This window comes from Pteronotus mesoamericanus, unplaced genomic scaffold, assembly GCF_021234165.1.
Source record: "Pteronotus mesoamericanus isolate MK-2021 breed Mesoamerican mustached bat unplaced genomic scaffold, CSHL_Meso_final contig_50, whole genome shotgun sequence".
NCBI classification, from domain to species: Eukaryota; Metazoa; Chordata; class Mammalia; order Chiroptera; family Mormoopidae; genus Pteronotus; species Pteronotus mesoamericanus.
In genome coordinates, this window is record NW_026555186.1 from 24,746,357 (window position 1) to 24,764,274 (window position 17,918).

The 17,918-nt window shown below is 40.4% G+C and overlaps 2 protein-coding genes across 6 annotated transcripts in view; one reads left to right on the forward strand and one right to left on the reverse strand.

The window, feature by feature from the left end:
• Positions 1-7,396: 7,396 nt before the first annotated feature.
• On the reverse strand, positions 7,397-11,469 carry LOC129074431 (small EDRK-rich factor 1). The gene is made up of 3 exons (XM_054578240.1): positions 11,327-11,469; positions 10,439-10,547; positions 7,397-7,601 (listed from the first exon to the last, which is right to left on the reverse strand). The coding sequence occupies exons 1-3, from the start codon at positions 11,331-11,333 to the stop codon at positions 7,529-7,531; spliced, it is 189 nt and encodes a 62-aa protein (XP_054434215.1). The 5' UTR covers positions 11,334-11,469; the 3' UTR covers positions 7,397-7,528.
• Positions 11,470-14,411: 2,942 nt separating this feature from the next.
• The window catches only part of BDP1 (B double prime 1, subunit of RNA polymerase III transcription initiation factor IIIB), a 90,939-nt gene continuing 87,432 nt past the window's right edge, over positions 14,412-17,918 (forward strand). For all 5 annotated transcript variants that reach the window (XM_054578474.1, XM_054578477.1, XM_054578476.1 and 2 more), the window contains exon 1: positions 14,412-14,837. In XM_054578474.1, the coding sequence (XP_054434449.1) occupies positions 14,626-14,837 (212 nt within the window). In that variant the 5' untranslated portion in view covers positions 14,412-14,625. The remainder of the gene's footprint in view (positions 14,838-17,918) is intronic.

The window sequence follows — 17,918 nt, forward strand, 5'->3', positions numbered from 1 at the left end:
GCCCTTACTTTTGCTGCCCTGCTTTGTTTGCCCTGAACCTATGCTGTTCACACCGCCTCCCCCCTCCAACACACCTTAGCTAGGCCCGTACTCTTCCAAGCAAACGGATCACTAATAAACTCTGATTGCACAATAATAGATTTGCTGATCTCTTAATTCTTTACATGCATCGGCAAGAAGAACCAGGTCTCTCCCATCAACAAAAGGATGCTTGACATCCACAATCGAGGTATTACCAATTAAAAACCAAGAACTAGGGAGGAGGGGGAAAAACCCAAAACAGAACCATTTTTCACTCAGTTTGGTAAAATTATTAGAGATTAATAATATCAGATGTTATGAAGGGCATGAGGCTATGAAGTGCTACCTTGTTGTTGGGGAATATCTGTTTAAAATTATAAATATGTACACCATTCCACTAGGAATCCTAGTTTTAAGAATTCATTTTTATAGAAATAAAAGCACCAGTACATGGGGATGAGTATGAAGGCATATATTATAGAATTGTTTGTAGTGGTAAAGGGTTACAAACATCCTGATTGTCCATGAGTAAGAAAATTACTGGATAAATTACCACACATCCATATGATGGCCAGACCTATTGTACATGTACTGACCTATAGGCATGGCTATTAAAAAAAGTACTAAGTTACAGCTAAGTTTCCCATTTTTGTTTTTAAAAAAGCTCCCTCTGGTGGGTTGAATGGTAGCCCCCCAAACAATATATCTACCAGATACCTGTGAATGTGTCCTTATTTGGGAAAAGGTTTTTGTTGATGTAATTAAGAATCTAGAGACAAGATCATCCTAGATTAGAGTGAGCTCTAAATCCAATGACAAAATTCCTTAGAAAAGACAGGAAGAAGATAGAGAAAAAAGAAAACCATGTGAAGACAAAGGCAGAGATAAACAGTCAGGCTGCCATAACTCAGGTAATGCCTGGAGGCACTAGAAGCTGCTGGAGGGAGGCAAGGGTTTTCCTCTACAATCTGTATGTTTATATACATAGATATATGCACACATATATTTATATATGTTTACATACAGATATATAGATACATATGTTTATGTATATATATATATGTTTATGGCACAATTATTTATAATAGCCCCAAATTAAGAATAATCCAGGTGTCTGTGAAAAGGAGAGCGAATAATTAGAATATGGTATATTCATGTAACAGAATGCTACACAACAATGAAAAAGAGTGAACTACTGCCACACACAAGACAGAGGATTCTCACAGGTATAATGCTGAATAAGTGAAGCCAGACTCCTAAAAATACGTACTGGATGATTCCACTCATATATATTTAAAAACAGGCAAGACTCATCTATGATGATAGTCAGATATGGGCATTATCTAAAAGTGGTCACAAGGGAGCCTGCTAGGGTACTGCAAATGTCTATGTATCTTGATCTGGGGTGAGAATTTATATGTAAAAGTCAATCAAGATGTACATTTAAGCCGTATGTTTATTTCTCTGGGATAAATGACCAGGAGTGCAATTACTGGGTCATATAGTAAGGATATGTTTAGTTTTCTAAGTAACTGCCTAATTTATTGCTAAATTTCTTCTAGTCCTTTTGTTGCAGTTTTTCCATTTTTTGATAATGAGCATGTATTGCATTTTTTGGCTTTGAAATCCGGTTAGAGAAACAAATGGTATAAGCTTCATCATTGTTTCTCACACTTTAAACGTTTACTTACCCCCTTCATGATTTGCATTATCATGTATCTGTATTTTTAAAATTTAGTCTTAGCTTTGCAATAAAAGTATTAAACTCTACTTCATTTTAGTCTGCCCATCACCTGTCCTTCTGGCAACAGAATCTCAGATTTATTTGGGGGACCACCTATTCCTCACTGGATATATTTTGGTTATACCATCAAATCAGGCAACCTGCCCTTCTCTTGCTGAGGGATAAGCACACAACCCCAAAGAATTCATTTGGAGGTACTCTGAGATAAAGACGGAAAATTGTTGTCAGGATTTCAACCTGATAGCAGCACAAAAAACTGTCTCATAGTACCTGGAGCTGTTCCTAGATTAGAGTGAGCTCTGAATCCAATGACAAAATTCTTTAGAAAACACAGGAAGAAGATAAGAGAAAATCTTCTGACCTTTCCAAAGCTTTGAGTCTTCAACTTTTCTTTGGACCCTGGAGTCTCTCATCCTTTCAAATAATGATTGTGCTTATTAGTAAATTAATGATTCTGTTTGCAACCCAAAATTCCAATATACCAAGAAATTGGTTTTGATGTGTTTCTATTTTCTCAAGCACTCATTAAAATACAAAAATTGATTTTAAATGTCCATTCATAAGCCACCCTAACAGTTATCTTTAAAAAAGAAGATGTTATTTATTTATTTCTAGAGCGAGGGGAGGGGAAGGAGGAAGAGAGGGAGAGAAACATCGATGTGATAGAGGAAATTCGATCAGGTGTCTTTTGCACACGCCCCATCCGAGGACTGAGCCGAAACCCAGGCATGTGCCCTGACCTGGAACTGAATTGGTGAACCCTTCACCTGGCAGACAGGTGCACAACTGAGCCAGCCACACTGGTCAGGGCCCTAACAGTCATCTTGAGTGGTGTGAGGCCAAATGAGCCTTTGGCCCCTCCACTCCAAAGAAATCCTTGACATGCAATACATGTTTATAAAAGAAAAGTATTCAATAGGATTATCTTGATTTCACTGAGGTTGCTACACAATTTCTTGTGAACTTACAAGTGTGGAGAAAGGCTACACCAAACTATACTGCAAGGAAATGTTCCTGCATTGATATACCAGTAAGTTAAGTCATGGCCAACGATAAAGTAGCAAGAGTAGTATGTGACAAGGAAAATACTTCTGTAAAAGTTCTGTTACAGCCCTGGCTGGGTAGGTCAGTAGTTTAGAGCATTATCCCACAAGGTTACAGGCTCCATCCCCAATCAGGGCACATACAGGAATCAACTAACGAATGCTTACATAAATGGAACAGCAAGTCAATGTGTCCCCCTCTCTCTCTTTCCCTTCCTCTCTTTCTCCAAAAATCAATTCTTAAAGACAGTTATGTTACAAATTTTAAAATCTCAATTTTCCTGGGCAAACGGTCCAATAGCAGGCTATCTGTGAACTTTTAAAATGCATTACTAGCTAATGAGTACTTTGTAAAAGGTTTTGTTTTTAAGAAGCAAAGTTGTAAGGAAAAGCCCATAGGAAGTTTTCAATCTTTCTGGAATTCATAGGGAAGTACATTTGAGCAACTTGTAGTCATTCTTTCTATTTCAGTGATATTTTCATGACTTGGCCATCTGGAAAAATAGCATATTTCAATATGTGATTATATATAGCAAGTACTTTAGCAGATGAAGCTGTAGGAGGCAGTTTAATAAATGTTCTTATTCAGTGTTGACCTAATAGAAAATTATGATTGACAATTATAAAAATAATTTGATTTTTTATTGAATTTTTCTGTTTCTAGATCCTCATTACCAAAGACAACTAGGAACTTACCTAAAGAAGTTGATTACTCCCTATTTAGTTGATATCCCTGTTAAACCAAGACACGGATGGTAAAATGTACAAATCTAATCTTTTGTTTGTCAAAGTCAATTTTATAGTAGGTTTTCACTTTAGGGGTATGTTTTTTCCCCTCAGTAATACTGAGGTATTATTGACAAAAGTTAAATATATTTAAGGTGGTTTGATATATGTATACATTGTGGGGGGATATGCTTTTTAAAGCTCAGTAGATTTGAAATATTGCAGACTCAAAACTAACAGTAGTCGTATATCTGCCATAAACTGAAAAACTCTCTTTACAGGGTAGAACTTGAAAATATAATACAAAAATAGATTGCCACTTTCTGGAATGGAGAAACTCTTGCCTTGCCTGGAGTGGCCCAATGGACTGAGTGCCAGCCTGCAGACCAAAATGTCGCTGGTTCGATTCCCATTCAGGGTACATGCCCAGGTTGTATGTCAGGTCTCCAGTGGGGGGCATGAAAGAGGTAACCGATTGCTTTTTCTCTTGCACATCATGTTTCTCTCCCTCTCTTTCTCGCTTCCTTCCCATCTAAGAATACATAAAATCTTTCTTTTAAAAAGCAAATAAAGGATATCGCTTAAAGCATAAAAAGTTCCTTGTATTCATGGCCTGTCCGTGTAGAAATTCTAGAGATAGAATTACAGAAATCAGACCCATAATCTTTGTGGTGTGATCAGGCTTCCTCATTATCCTTTTTATTAGAATGTAACCTAAGCCATTGTAACCCTTTTGCCCTTGTGACTAGCATGATACAACGTTTTGAAGAGTGAAGTTAACTGAAGAAATAGAACAAAGATTTGCTTTAACTGAAAATCTGTGGTAATATGAAGATAAAAAGTCAGGCTAAAAGATTTCATGTTTGCCTATGCGGTATGAGACACCTAGAATGGTATTTTTATTCTTTGCAATAATTGTGCATATTTACTTCAGAAAAGAACAAGGTCTCAAACCTTAGTTTCTTTAGGTTATTTTCAAATTTATAACCATTAAGTCACAAGTTTTTTAAGGGTCTCAGGGCAGACTAAGAAATGGCACTCTTACAACACAGAGAGTGAATCCTAATGCAGACTCTGTACTTGTCTGATAATTATGTGTCAATGTCGGACCATCAATTATAGCAAGTGTACCACCCTGGTGGGGGATGCTCATGATGGGGGACGCTATGCAGGGGATGTATGTAGGGGCAGGGTTATATAAATCTCAATTTTGTTATAAAACTCACTCTGTTCTAAAAAAATAAAGTATTTTCAAAAAAGGAACTTACGGCCCTGTCCAGGTAGATGAATTGGCTAGAATGTCGTCCTGATACACCAAGGCTGTGGGTTTGATTCCAGGTCAGGACACATACAAGAATCAACCAATGAATGCATAAATAAGTGGAACAACAAATCAATGTTGTTCCACTTATTTCTCTAAATATCAATCTTTCTCTAAAAATCAATAAATTTTAAAAAATGAAAAAAGGCACTTATTCCAAAAAATATTAAAGCTGTAAGTAAAACTCTTACTGAGACCTCATTAAGTTTATGATCATTTAGTTGCTATTCCAGGTCATTTGTACTATCTGTTGTAAATTCTTCAAGCAAACCAGTTCATTACAAAGCCAAATTAGGTAAATGCATCTTAAATTTTATTATAAAATTGACTTCAAAGAGCTACCTTATCAAAGTTTAAGATCCTAGATTTATATGAGATTGTATTATCTGATCACATTACCTAATTAATTACATACACATTCATTGCTGATTAAAAAAAAGTGGACTCCTAGCCAAGATGGAGGTATAGGTAGAACATGCTTCACCCTCTCACACAAACATGAAAGGATCACAATTAACCTTAAAACAAAAAGCAGCCAAACTGCTAGAAAACTGAGCTGTATGCAAGTCCAACCAAGAATTTAAAGAAATATTCATCCAGACAGGTAGGAGGGGCGGCAACAGTGACCCCAGGGAGTAGAGGGTGCGGTGTGCAGCGGCAGCGAGGCAGTGGCAGCAGCCTGTGGAATGGGCAGCCCCGCGTTCACCTGTGGCAGATAAAAACCAGGACTGACACATGGGGAGAGTGACCCCAGCCCCAAGCCAGCCTGCCCGGCCCGTTTCTAGTGCCAGGAAAATAAAACCTCATAACTCCTAGCTGTAAAAAACCAGTGGGGGTTGGGGCGGTAGAAGAAACTGCCAGTCCTCAAAAGTCTGTTTAGAGTCCCCATGGTCCTAGAATGTATGCAAACTCACCTGCTCTGGAAATCACCACCAGGGCAACAGCTACAGTGGCATTAGGCACATATGGGAAGTGGGGGAAGTGACTGGAAATGAGGCAAGTGCCAAGCTAGCAGCATTGTTCCCTCTGACCCCTCCCCCTCCAAACAGCATCAGGAAGCAGCAAAGTGGGTTCTCCCACCCTGGGAAATACCTAAGGCTCTGCCCCTTAAAATGCAACAAGTGGGTCAAGACAGGGGCTTAAAGCAGCTCTACCTAATACACAGAAACAACACAGGGAGGCTCCAAAATAAAGGAGACAAAAAAATATGGCCCAAATCAAAGAACAGGTCAAGACTCCAGCAAAAGAACTAAGCAAAACAGAGATAAACAACTTATCAGATGCAGAGCTCAAAACACTGGTGATAAGTATGCTCAGAGAAATCATTGAGTATTGCAAATGCCTAAGGGAAGTAATGAAGGTTACACTAAGTGAAATAAAGAAAAATCCACAGGCAACCAACAGTGAAGGGAAGGAAGCCAGGGTAAAAGTATTAAAAAAAAATGAGCAAGACTCTGGGACATCTCCAGAAGTGCCAATATCTGAATTACAGGGGTGCCAGAAGGAGAAAAGGAGGACCAAGAAATTGAAAACTTATTTGAAAAAATGAAAGCAAACTTCCCTAAATTGGCAAAGGAAATAGACTACAAGTTCAGGAAGCACAGAGTGTCCCAAACAAGTTAGACCCAAAGAGGGCCACACTAAGACACATCGTAATGAAAATACCAAAGGTTACAAATGGAGAGAGAATCTTAAAAGCGAGAAAAGCAGAGTTACCTACAAAGGAGTTCCCATAGGACTCTCAGCTGATTTCTCAAAAGAAACTTTGCAGGCTAGAAGGGACTGGCAAGAAGTATTCAAAGAGATGAAAAGCGGGGACCCACAACCTAGATTACTCTATCCAGCAAAGCTATCATTTAGAATGGAAAGGCAGACAAGGTGCTTCCCAGACAAGATAAAGCTAAAGGAGTTCATCCTCACCAAGCCATTATTACATGAAATGTTAAAGGGACTTACTGAAGAAAAAGATCAAAACTATGAACAGAAAAATGACAACAAACTCACAACTATCAACAACTGTATCTAAAAAACAACAAAGTAAGCAAACAACTAGAACAGGAACAGAATCATAGATATGATAGATATGGAGCTCATATGGAGGGTTATCAGCAGAGAGGAAGAAGGGGGAGAATGGGAGAAAAGGTACAGGAAATAAGAAGCTTAAATGGTAGGTACAAAATAGTCAGGGAGAGGTTAAGAATAATATAGGAAATGGAAGAGCCAAAGAACTTATATGCACAACCCGCGGACATGAACTAACAGGGGGGAATGCCAGAGGAAGGAAGGTACTGGGCGGAGGGGGCCAAAGGGGGGAAAAAATGGACAACTGTCACAGCATAATCAATAAAATATACTTAAAAAATTATGTTCACCACTATGTCATATGCATGGTTAATGTTTTATTTTATTTTGATTTAATCTTTATTGTATTTTTTTTTCCATTACCATTTAGTTCCTTTATATCCCTCTCCCCCCAGCATGGTTAGTATTTTATTCTTTGAAGAACGGTTTTGAAACATCACACTAAGTCAGGCAAAAAGGTAAAGTTAGAATAGTTTTTATAAGGATTTGTTATAACATATGTAGTGACTGTTCACTCTACAAAATCTTGATCATAGAGCTCACGATACACCTAGTTGGCAATAGCACCCAGGTTTTCCAAACTGTCAGTCATCATTTTTCTCTTGTCTGCATTGACTTCTTCTCATTAGCTGCTTTCTGCTTTTGTTGCATGATCTCAGAGTCCCTATAATAGGAGAAAAGGCTGTAAGTTGTCACAGAAAAGCTGATTTTGTTTTCCCCTGTTTTCTATATATAACCCATTCATTATATTAGAAGACAATTTAAAAGATGTAAACATTCAAGTCTTTCCATTTTCATGGGTGGAGACAGAATGAGAAGGCTTGGAAATCAGATCTTATTTTGAATAGCATCTATCTCTACTGTTACAACCTTGGGCAAATAACCTCAGACTTTCAAAATCAGAGCAATACATATTAGGGTTGTTCTGAGGAATAGCTATGAATATATATAATAGCATCTGACATTATCTAAGAACTGTATATAGAAATAATAGTAATTATTCTTTGTTGTCAACAAACTTAATTCACTCTAAATTTTTTCCTGGGAAAAAATGGGGCATTTAACAAGTCTCCTAGAGCCCTGGTCAGATAGCTTGGTTGTTGCAGTGTCATCCTGCTAGCCAAGGTTGTGTGTTCGAACCCTGGTCAGGGCACATACAAGAAGGCATACATAAGAGGAAAAACAAATTGATGTTTCTCTCTCCCTCTCTCCCCCTCCCTGTCTCTAAGTCAATTAAAAAAGAAAAAAGAAAAGAAGAAGTCTCCTAGATATCCTAATTGGTACTAGGATTAGAACATAGATGTAATGAAGCAATTCAGGTTCTTCTAAGCCGAAAAGCTCTATAGCTAGTGATTAAAAATGGATTACATTAAAGAGAAACAAGACATTCAGGGCATTTTCCTAATGCTTTGTGTGTCTGGCTGAACTCCACATGCCATAGTAAGTGTGAACTACAACCAGACTACCTGGGCTAAATGGTTCAACATGTCTATATTAAAAAAAAAAAATAATGGCTATGTATTCAATATCTAATGTATGCCAGGCATTTCATTGTCTCTAGATTAACATTTCAGATAAAAATTTTTTTTAAAAAGGAAAAAAATTAAAGGCTTAGAGCAAAATAATTTGTCTCAGATCACGTAAAAACCAAGCTTTGTCCAATTGCAAAGTCTACGCTCTTTTCGATCTTGTTATTGCATAGATTAAGTATTATATTATACTTTAATTCAGGATAAGTAGCTCTGTTCATGGCAGTAAGATATTTCTGCAAAGCCAATAGTAAAAACAAGGAAAAACAAGACAGCTACAAAAAACTGTGTTATCATAGAAAAGAATAGTGATAGTTTTCTGTTTGAATCCAAGCTTTGCCGTGTTTGCTGTATAACCTTAGTATTATTATTGAATACACGGCCTCAGTTTCCTGTTCTATGCATTGAGCCCAATATTTTTAAGACTGTGATGATTAGAACTATTACGTACAGGACACCCAGCACAGGGCTTTCTAAGACGTGGGAGTTCATTAAACAGTGGCTATTGCTGAGCCAAGCTAGACTAGACTTTCCAATAAAAATACCATTTCAGGATCACTGATCTGTACCACTTTCACTTTTGTGTTAATATGAGTAAACAGAACTGCAAGGCAAAACTTATTTTAATAATAAATGCCATAGGAAGAAAGCATGAAGTGGTATTTAGAAGCTTCAATCTCATTAAACAATGATTCTTAACTCTAGCTGTACATCAGGATCACCTGGGGAGTTTTTTTTTTAAATTAGGTTTAACTAAGGTACAATAACATTTATCCAGAGCACCTTTTAAATTCTCACCTGAGGACATGCCCACTAGAGGGGGAGACACGGAGAGAAACATCGATGCCAGAGAGAAGCATCCATTAGTTGCCTCTTGCACATGCCCCAAAGGGACCGAACTTGCAACATAGGCATGTGTCCTGATTGGGAATTGAACCTGAGACCTCTTGGTCTCAGGTACGATGCTATAACCAACTGAGCACACTGCCCAGGCACACCTTTCAATGTCTAACCTCAGGCCAATTACCAGGTAAATCAGGACTGGGTATAGGGCACAATAGTCTGAACAGGCTCCAAAGTTTTGCAGGTGATTCTAATGTGAAGCCAGGCTTGAAGACTACAGAGAAGCTACATTAAAGCATGTTTAGTCAATTATTCACTTGACCTCCAAGTTCCACATTGATCACATTTGACTTTAGAATAACATTCAACTTTGATTAGCTGTTTTAGAAACATGAGTGCATTTTTTTTTTTTTACTTAAGCTCAGTCTCACAGTATTCCTGTAGCAGTTTTGTATAATCTTTCATGCATAGTCATATACCAAGGCTATCCACTTGTATTCTGTCCAACCCAATGAATCTTCAGAAGTCAACATAGCTACATATATTTACTTTGTCTCCTTCAGAACAGTTATCATTACGTGTCATCTACACTAGTTGGGATACAATGTCTGCTTTGAAAATGCTGCAGCAATGGGTGGGGGGGAGAGAATGGTGTAAAGAGGGGGAAGGGACTAGTCAAAGAACATGTGTGAATGACCCATGGACTGGACATGGACAACAGTGTGGGGACTGGCAGTGGGCGTGGGGTATGGGCTGGGCACTGGAGAGCAAAGGGAGAAAAACTAGGATGACTCTAATAGAATAACAAAAAATATTGTATTTTTTTTATTGGCACTTAACAGTAGACATATGGAAGGCATTCAATTATTTTGCTAAATGATGTTCTTATGGTTGTGGTGGAGTTACATGAGGTCCTCTGCAAAACAAAGTAAAGCTTGGGAGCTTTAAATTCTTCATCCATAGGTTGGGATAACTACCTCATATTTTTAGCATGCCTGGCACACAATAAATATTCAACTGTTGCCCCATTCTGCAGGTTAGGTCTAGTTCTACCACGAATTTAAAAAAGGCTTTCCATTCTCCACAATGAAAACTTCAATGACTTGAGAATTCTATTAGTATTACTGACCTTTGTTTTCTCTGAGAGGTAGTCAAGCTATCCTCTTTTCTTTTTCCCTTGCTAATTTCCTGGGTTTTCTTCATGTTTTTCTGGCGGGCAAGTTCTCGCTGATTTCCACCTACAAAGAGAAACAGTCATACTCTCTTCCCGTCTCCAAAAGTAGTAATTCCATTACAAGGCTCTTACTTAACTGCATCTGAAGTTTGCTTTTTAATAGATAAGTCAGCAAACTACTGCACTGAGTGGTGTTCCCAGATCTGACCACAAGGAGGAAGCTTAAAGGTAAACATTTAAGGTCTTAAAAGTATTATCATACCAATCAAGGTGTTCACTGGCTGTAAATACCAGATCTCTTAAACCGGGCATTCCATCCCAATCGTCTGTATATATGAGCCAGTATTCCAAAATAAGTTCTAGCTTCTGCGGGGCGTGGGTGCAAAGAAAAAGATACAGAGATCGCACAAGTTGGCCCATCACAAGCCAACTGTTAAGCAAATGCAGACGCTTGTGAAACATTACCTGCGAGGGCCAAACAAAAGAACTAGGGAGGAGACTCGGTCGGAGCTCCCAGTTTTTATTAGGCCTTCTGATTTTAAGTACTAGCTATGAACCTCCTCAAAACCAGGACCCCTTCCGGGGCTGCGGGCTTCACACACCTCACCTCCGGGGAGGTGTTCTTTGCCGTGTAGACTCGCACCTGAGGGTCAAGCACCCTTTTCAGGCTGGACCGAAGCCAAGCGTCCCTACCTCTGTTGCGTGACGAGGGGGTCCCCGCCCTGCCTGACCCAAGGGGATTCACCGGCCAGCCCCCGCCTCCCCGTCAGCCGCGCCTCGGTGATCCACTGGCTTCCTGGCCGGACGCTCCCCGCCGCTCCCACAACTCGTCCGCACACTCACGGGCCATGCGGACCAGCGGACCGAGCCTTGGGAAAGAGCGACTAGGAAAAGCAACAGCCTCCTCGCTGGCTCAGCGAACGTCCTCGGCGACGGATCTGGAAGACTGAGCCAGTGCCCGCCCTTCGCCGGACCACGCCTCTGCCGGGTCCACCGCCCCGCCCATCGAGACCACACTACGGGGACCCGCGCCACTGGCAAGCCCGTGCGCGTGCGCGGCGGGGAGGGTGGGGTTGGGCTGACTCGGCCCGGCGCCGCGGCTCAGGGAATTAACCTTCGCCCCGGGCGTCTTCTCACTTTCAAGTTGGGTAGAAACCTGAAAACAGGTCTTGTGTCTAAGAGAGAGGGATAGATGTGTGCGGATTTCCCCCACCGGGTACCTGGCACTGATGCTTGACCAGCTCCCACTTTTGGGAAATGACAATAAATGCTATAATATCTAACTTAACGACAAAGAATGCTAGCTTTCCTCATTCATCCCCTTGCGGCAGCGGGAAAGAGATGAGTGAGACAAGGCATATTGAGGTTAACGCAAAAGCAGCGTTTGGCCAGTAATGCCCTTCCTTATTCTCTCACCAACCCTGCAAAGGTAGGCAGACATCACTGTTCTCCGTTCACTAGGAGGAGACTGAGGCTCTGACCAGAAGCTACTAACCTAACAGCTATAGGGACTGGTAGAAGTGAGATTCAAATTTAAGACGGTCTCTAAAGTCTGCTCATTTCCCATTTTATTCCAGTGCCCTCATCACAGTCGACGGTACTTCAGGAGTTTTAAGTTAATGGTTTTGTGCTTGGGTTGTGTGATGGGGAGAGGATGGCAGGAGATACAGCCTCACTACGTACTTAGAGCAGCGCCGAACAACCTTAGACCCCACGTAAAAGCTGTGGAGCATCTGCCATTGCTAGAAACATACAAACAAAGATGCTTGGTAGTTATTTGGTTGGTACTTATTTTCTTCATCTATTCTGTTAACCATTACAAACTGGGAAAAGTGTAGAATTATTCCGGACGCCCTAAAATTACCCTCAATTAGCACTCAATATGTTAGCTGTTATTTTCATTCCTTTAATCGCTGAGAGCCTTGCTCATCACTCACGACATGCCACCTCTCCTCCTCAATACAGTTTGCAGGACAGGTGTCTGTTTCCACTTAGCGAACCTCTCCCGGAATAACTTGAGCAGGAGGAAAAGATGGACTTTCTGTCCAGGTTCTTTATGGGCATAAAGACATAATGTACAAGGGAGGGAAGGAATTAGGATAAAAAAGTAAGTGGTAAAGTTGTTTTTGTAAATGGCCTTAATGTACAGCCTCATTGAGCTTTTTCTTTGCAGCTGAAATACAGTTTTTGAATTGTAGGGATACACATGATGTACAGCATGTACATGAGAAGTGTTGGGTGTGTCTGCCAGTAAAAACTGCCAAATTTAAAAAGTACTGTGATGCCATTAAGGATTTACTCTGTAAATTCGGGTGTGTAACACATATTTTGACTTTAATACTAAAATTAAATCTGACTTTGTTCTCATCCCTTTACTAATGGGAAATTAAATCTTAGTCATTATTGACTTTCTTACCTGCAGAATCATGGAGATACCCTAGACGCTTACATGGAACAGAACAGAACATTTGAGGAAAGGCCTTGTGTCTTCCGATTATACCAGAATATGCTGTCCAAAGCTATATGGTCCTGGCAGTGGCTCACAGATTCTTGAGACACCTCCAGCAGGGTTTTTGTTGTTGTTATTTATTTCTTGAGCTTCTTCTTCTTTCTTTCATTGATTTGAGAGAGTGAGAAGAAGAGGGAGGAAGAGTGGAAGGGAGAAAGAGAGAGGCAGGCAGGCAGGCAGGCAGGCAGACATTGATTTGTATGCATTCTTTGGTTGCTTCTCATATGTGCCCTGACAGGGGATTGAACCTAAAACCTTGGCAAATGATGACAACTCTCTACCCAACTGAGGTGCCTGGTCAAAGCTCTTGAAATTCTTCAGGTGTACGTGAGGTTCTCTTGCCTCCCCAGAATACTAGCGGAAGCCCACAGAACTCATGAAACTTCATTTTCTTTCAAGTCTTAGAGCAATCTTCCCCACCCAGCCCCCGTGGTTTCAGCTTTCCCTTCCTACTGTCAAAAGCACTTGTTCTTTCTCCCTGGATGACTTAGCAATCTCTTCAGTCAGTTCAGTATTTTATTCCTTTGACATTTTGTTATTAATGTAGCAGGATGTTCTTGTAGAGTCATATTATCCTTCCAAGAAGAAGATGAGACCTTTATGTTTCCACAAGTCAGGGTATTTGCATTGCATGTTCAAAAACAGGCCCATACTCTGTAGATCTAACCCCCTCTGTGGCCAGTTTTCCTCTATCATAGGGGCTTTGTCTAACCATCCAACTTAAAGAAAGCCTGTCTCCTATTAATCTGTGACATTACCCTTTATATTTTTACAGCGCTTAATGCATTCTTAAGTTGTCTTGTTCATTTGTTTGTTGTATTTTTCCTTCCCTACCCAAAATACCTGTTTATTGCTCTACTGCTACTTCCTGTAGCAGATTAAGAATACTCACATTAATTTTCAGAGTTTTAACTGTAATCATTTTTGAACAGACAATATATTCACCTTAAAAAGTACACAAGCACATACAGTGAATGCTCTTCCTCCCACGACACGTTTCCCAGAAACCCAGTTCTTTTCCTAGAAGGTAACTATTATCAGTTGCTTCACACCTGAATTTCTAATCTATGTTCTACTCAATTTAGAATTTCTGGGCCTTGGGCATGTGCTGGAGACCAAGCCCTGCTCTACAGGACCCTCTAAAAACAAAATCGGCCAGCTATTTTAATAGTTCCCGTAAAATTTTGGACTGAGGGATTGACTGCCTCCTTTCTTTCTTTTCAACAACTTCTAAGGACGTCCGGAGAGGGGAGAGCACACCTTCTTGCGTCTGTTTCTGGTTCACCGGCAATCGAGGATCTGTAGTTTGACAGTTACCATGGCTCCGGGCGCTGTGCGTCTTAACGTCATTCCGCAGCGCTCGGTGATGACGTAATGAATTTAGGCTCCCTCTGAGGGCGGGGAGCAAGGTGTAGGGGGAAATTTAGCTGTTACTGTAGCAGGGTCATGAAGAAGAGGCGGCGGCGGGAGGCTGCTGGAGGCGGCGGGGGCGTGAATCTGCTGTAGCTGCCCGCCGGGCTGGTTTGTGCCTTTGTGGGAGGGGCGTAGTTCTTAACCCCCTTTCCGGGCAGCGGCCGGGGCTCGGGGCTTAGAGCGGCCGTAGGGCCGCCTCCCCGGGCCCCGTGGCTCCGCCATGTTCCGCAGGGCACGCCTTAGCGTGAAGCCGAATGTCAGGCCTGGTGTGGGCACAAGGTGCTCCACTACCCCCAATCCCCAGCGTGGACAAGAGGCTCCCAGGCCGCCGGAACCTGCAGAGGCCTGTGACCCGAAGCCAGCAGAGGCCAAAGATGTGCCCCCGGTGGATTTCGGGGGAGCAGAGCCCCAAGAAGAGGCTCTCAGGAGCAGGTAAGTGCTTGAAGACGGGAGCATTTTCATCTGCTCCGCCTTTCCGGGCCGGTCAGCTGAAGCCGAGCAGATGAACTTTACCTTAGGGGAAACTCCCTCGCTTGTTCTAAGTCTCACAGTTGATGCCGGATGATATGTGTTATCGGAGAGAGAATCAGATCTTCAAGTGGTCGTGGGAGGAATCCCGGGGTTAACAGTTTTGAAGTGAATAATATCCACGTGTCTTATTAGTCATTAGAGAATTTAAATTAACGTAGTTTTCATTCTTTTGGAATACTTTGTGGGGATGGTACTGTACATTTTAAACATTTATTTTTAAAAATTTTTATTGATTGATTTATAGAGAGAGAGAGTAGAGGAAGAGAGAGGGAGGGAGACAGGCAGGGAGAGAGAGAAACACCGATCTGATGTTCCACTCATCCATTCATTCATCGGTGGTTTCTTCTATGTGCTCTGACCAGAGGTCCAGCGGCAACCTTGGTGTGTTAGTATGATACTGTAACCAACTGAGGTGGCCGGCCAAGGCCCATTTATTGTTAAATGAAAACCAGTGTTATTTTGGTTCTGCTGATTTATGTTAGTGGAAAGAAGGCCTGGTTATTTGCTTTGATTTGAGGGTCACTCTTGAGGGTGAGCACATGGTGACCATGCTTTCTGAACGGAAAAGCATGTGTCATGTACCGTATTTGGATTCAGGATTCTTCTACTGAGTTGAACAACTTAGTAGACTTTGCCCAGGCAGTATTTACTCATTTGTAAAATGATGATAATATTACTTGCTTTGGGGAATTATTGCAGAGATTAGAGATAACTGATATAAACCATCTTGCACAGGACATGCAGAATAGTTGCTTACAGAAGTTGTTTAAAATAAAAGTGATGGAGCAAAGTCAAGATATGTCACACTAATAATGGCCTCTGTTTCTATAACATGTGAGGACATGAATAAAAAGCAACTTTATTAAGTGACAGTGGGATAGTATAAATTCTGTTTATGCTCTGGCTTAAATGTGAAATCTTTTTCGTTTTCTTTTTGGCCCCTCCTCCGTTGGCCTGAACTGGTGCTGGGTATAGAGTGTTATTTTGCTAGCTTAATGATGCTTAGTAATTTCCAAGTTTCTTAAGTGAATTTGTTTCAAAATTCCTTCCAAAAATGGGGATACAAATTCCAGTCACTTAAATTAATAAAATTCACAGAGATCCTGTTAACATATACATAAAATGCATGATGATTGATGATTTAATAAATTACTAAACGTCTATAGAGTCTTGACATTTAGGTTGGAGGATATTTAATTCTTAGAGTTAACAGTTAGGGAGTATACTTTGTTTTTATCATTTTTTTTATGGGTCTTTGCTAGTTGTAAAAATGTATAGGGTGTATGTTCTTTCTAAAAAATTTTTTATTGTTCTGTTACAGTTGTCCCAGTTTTTCCTCCTTTGCTCTTCTCCACCCAGCCCACCACCTGCTCCCGCAGTCAGTCCCGACACTGTTGTCCATGTCCATGGGTCATTCATGCACGTTCTTTGACTAGTCCCTTCCCCTTCTTTCCACCTTGCCCCGCTCCTGTCTCTCCTCTTGTTGCTGTCAGTCCGTTCCATGTCTCCATGCCTCTGGCTCTATTTTGCGTGTTAGTTTATTTTGTTCATTAGATTACTCTTATAGGTGAGATCATATAGTATTTGTCTTTTAATTGACTGGCTTATTTCACTTAGCATAATATTCTCCAGTTCCTCCACGCTGTTGCAAAAGGTAGGAGCTACTCCTTTCTTTATGCTGTATAGTATTCCATTGAGTAAATGTACCACAGGTTTTTGATCCACTCATTCACTGATGAGCACTTAGGCTGTTTCCAGCACTTGGCTATTGTAAATAGCACTGCTGTGAATATTGGGGTGCATAGGTTCTTTTGATTTGGTGATTTGACATTCTTAGGTTATATTCCCAGCAGTGGAATTGCTGGGTCAAAAGGCAGTTCTATTTTAACTTTTTTTTAGGAAATTCCATATTGTCTTCCACAGTGGCTGCACCAGTCTGCATTCCCAACAGTGCACCTAGGGTTCTCTTTTCCCCACATCCTTGCCAGCACTTGTTCTTTGTTGATTTATTAATGCTGGCCATTCTGACTGATGTGAGGTGATATCTCAGTGTGGTTTTAATTTATATCTCTCTAGTGGGTAGTGATGTTGAACATCTTTTTATATGCCTATGAGCCCTCTGTATGTCCTCAGAGAAGTGTCTGTTCAGATCCTTTGCCCATTTTTTAATTGGATTGTTTGTCTTCCTGGTGTTGAGTTGGATGAGTTCTTTCTTTATTTTGGAGATCAGCCTTATCCAATGTATTATTGGCAAATACGCTCTCCTGTATGGTTGGTTCCCTTTTCATTTTGATGATGATTTCTTTAGCTGTGCAGAATCTTTTTAATTTGATGTAGTCCCATTTGTTTATTTTTTTCCTGAATTTCATTTGCCTTAAGAGATATATTGGCAAAAATATTGCTACATGGAATATCTGAAATTTTACTGCCTATGTTTTCCGTAAGGACTTTTATGGTGTTACAACTTATATTTAACTCTTAAATTCATTTTGAGTTTATTCTGGTGTATGGTGTAAGTTGGGGTCTAGTTTCATTTTTTTGCTTGTTCTCCCAACACCATTTGTTTGAAGAGGCTATTTTTATTCCATTGTATGATCATGCCTCCCTTGTCAAATACTTATTGACCACAGAGACATGGGCTTATTTCTGGGCTCTTTTTCCCAGGGGTATATGTTCTGTACTCATGGTTCAGCATAATTAGGTGAACGATATGGTGCAGGTATTACATTATAATGGTTGAGATAAGAATGTAAATTGGAGACTTGTTGGAAAGGTTATATTATAGGTGTAGGCATTTTACACTTTTAAGTATATCTGCAACATATGAAAAAAATAGAATGCTTTTAAATCTTGACTTATACTCTCTTCTTTTTAATTTTTAATTCTTATTTTTGATTTTTAGAGAGGGGAAGGGAGGGAGAAGGAGAGGGAGAGAAACACTGATGGCTGCCTTCCATACGTGCTTCTACTGGGGACTGAACC

Bases quoted from the DNA above. Each gene is read 5' to 3' on its own strand.
- LOC129074431 (XM_054578240.1), bottom strand. The intron at 7,602-10,438 runs GTCAGTAATACT...CTCCTATTATAG, and splicing joins ACCTCTCAGAGAAAACAAAG to GGACTCTGAGATCATGCAAC.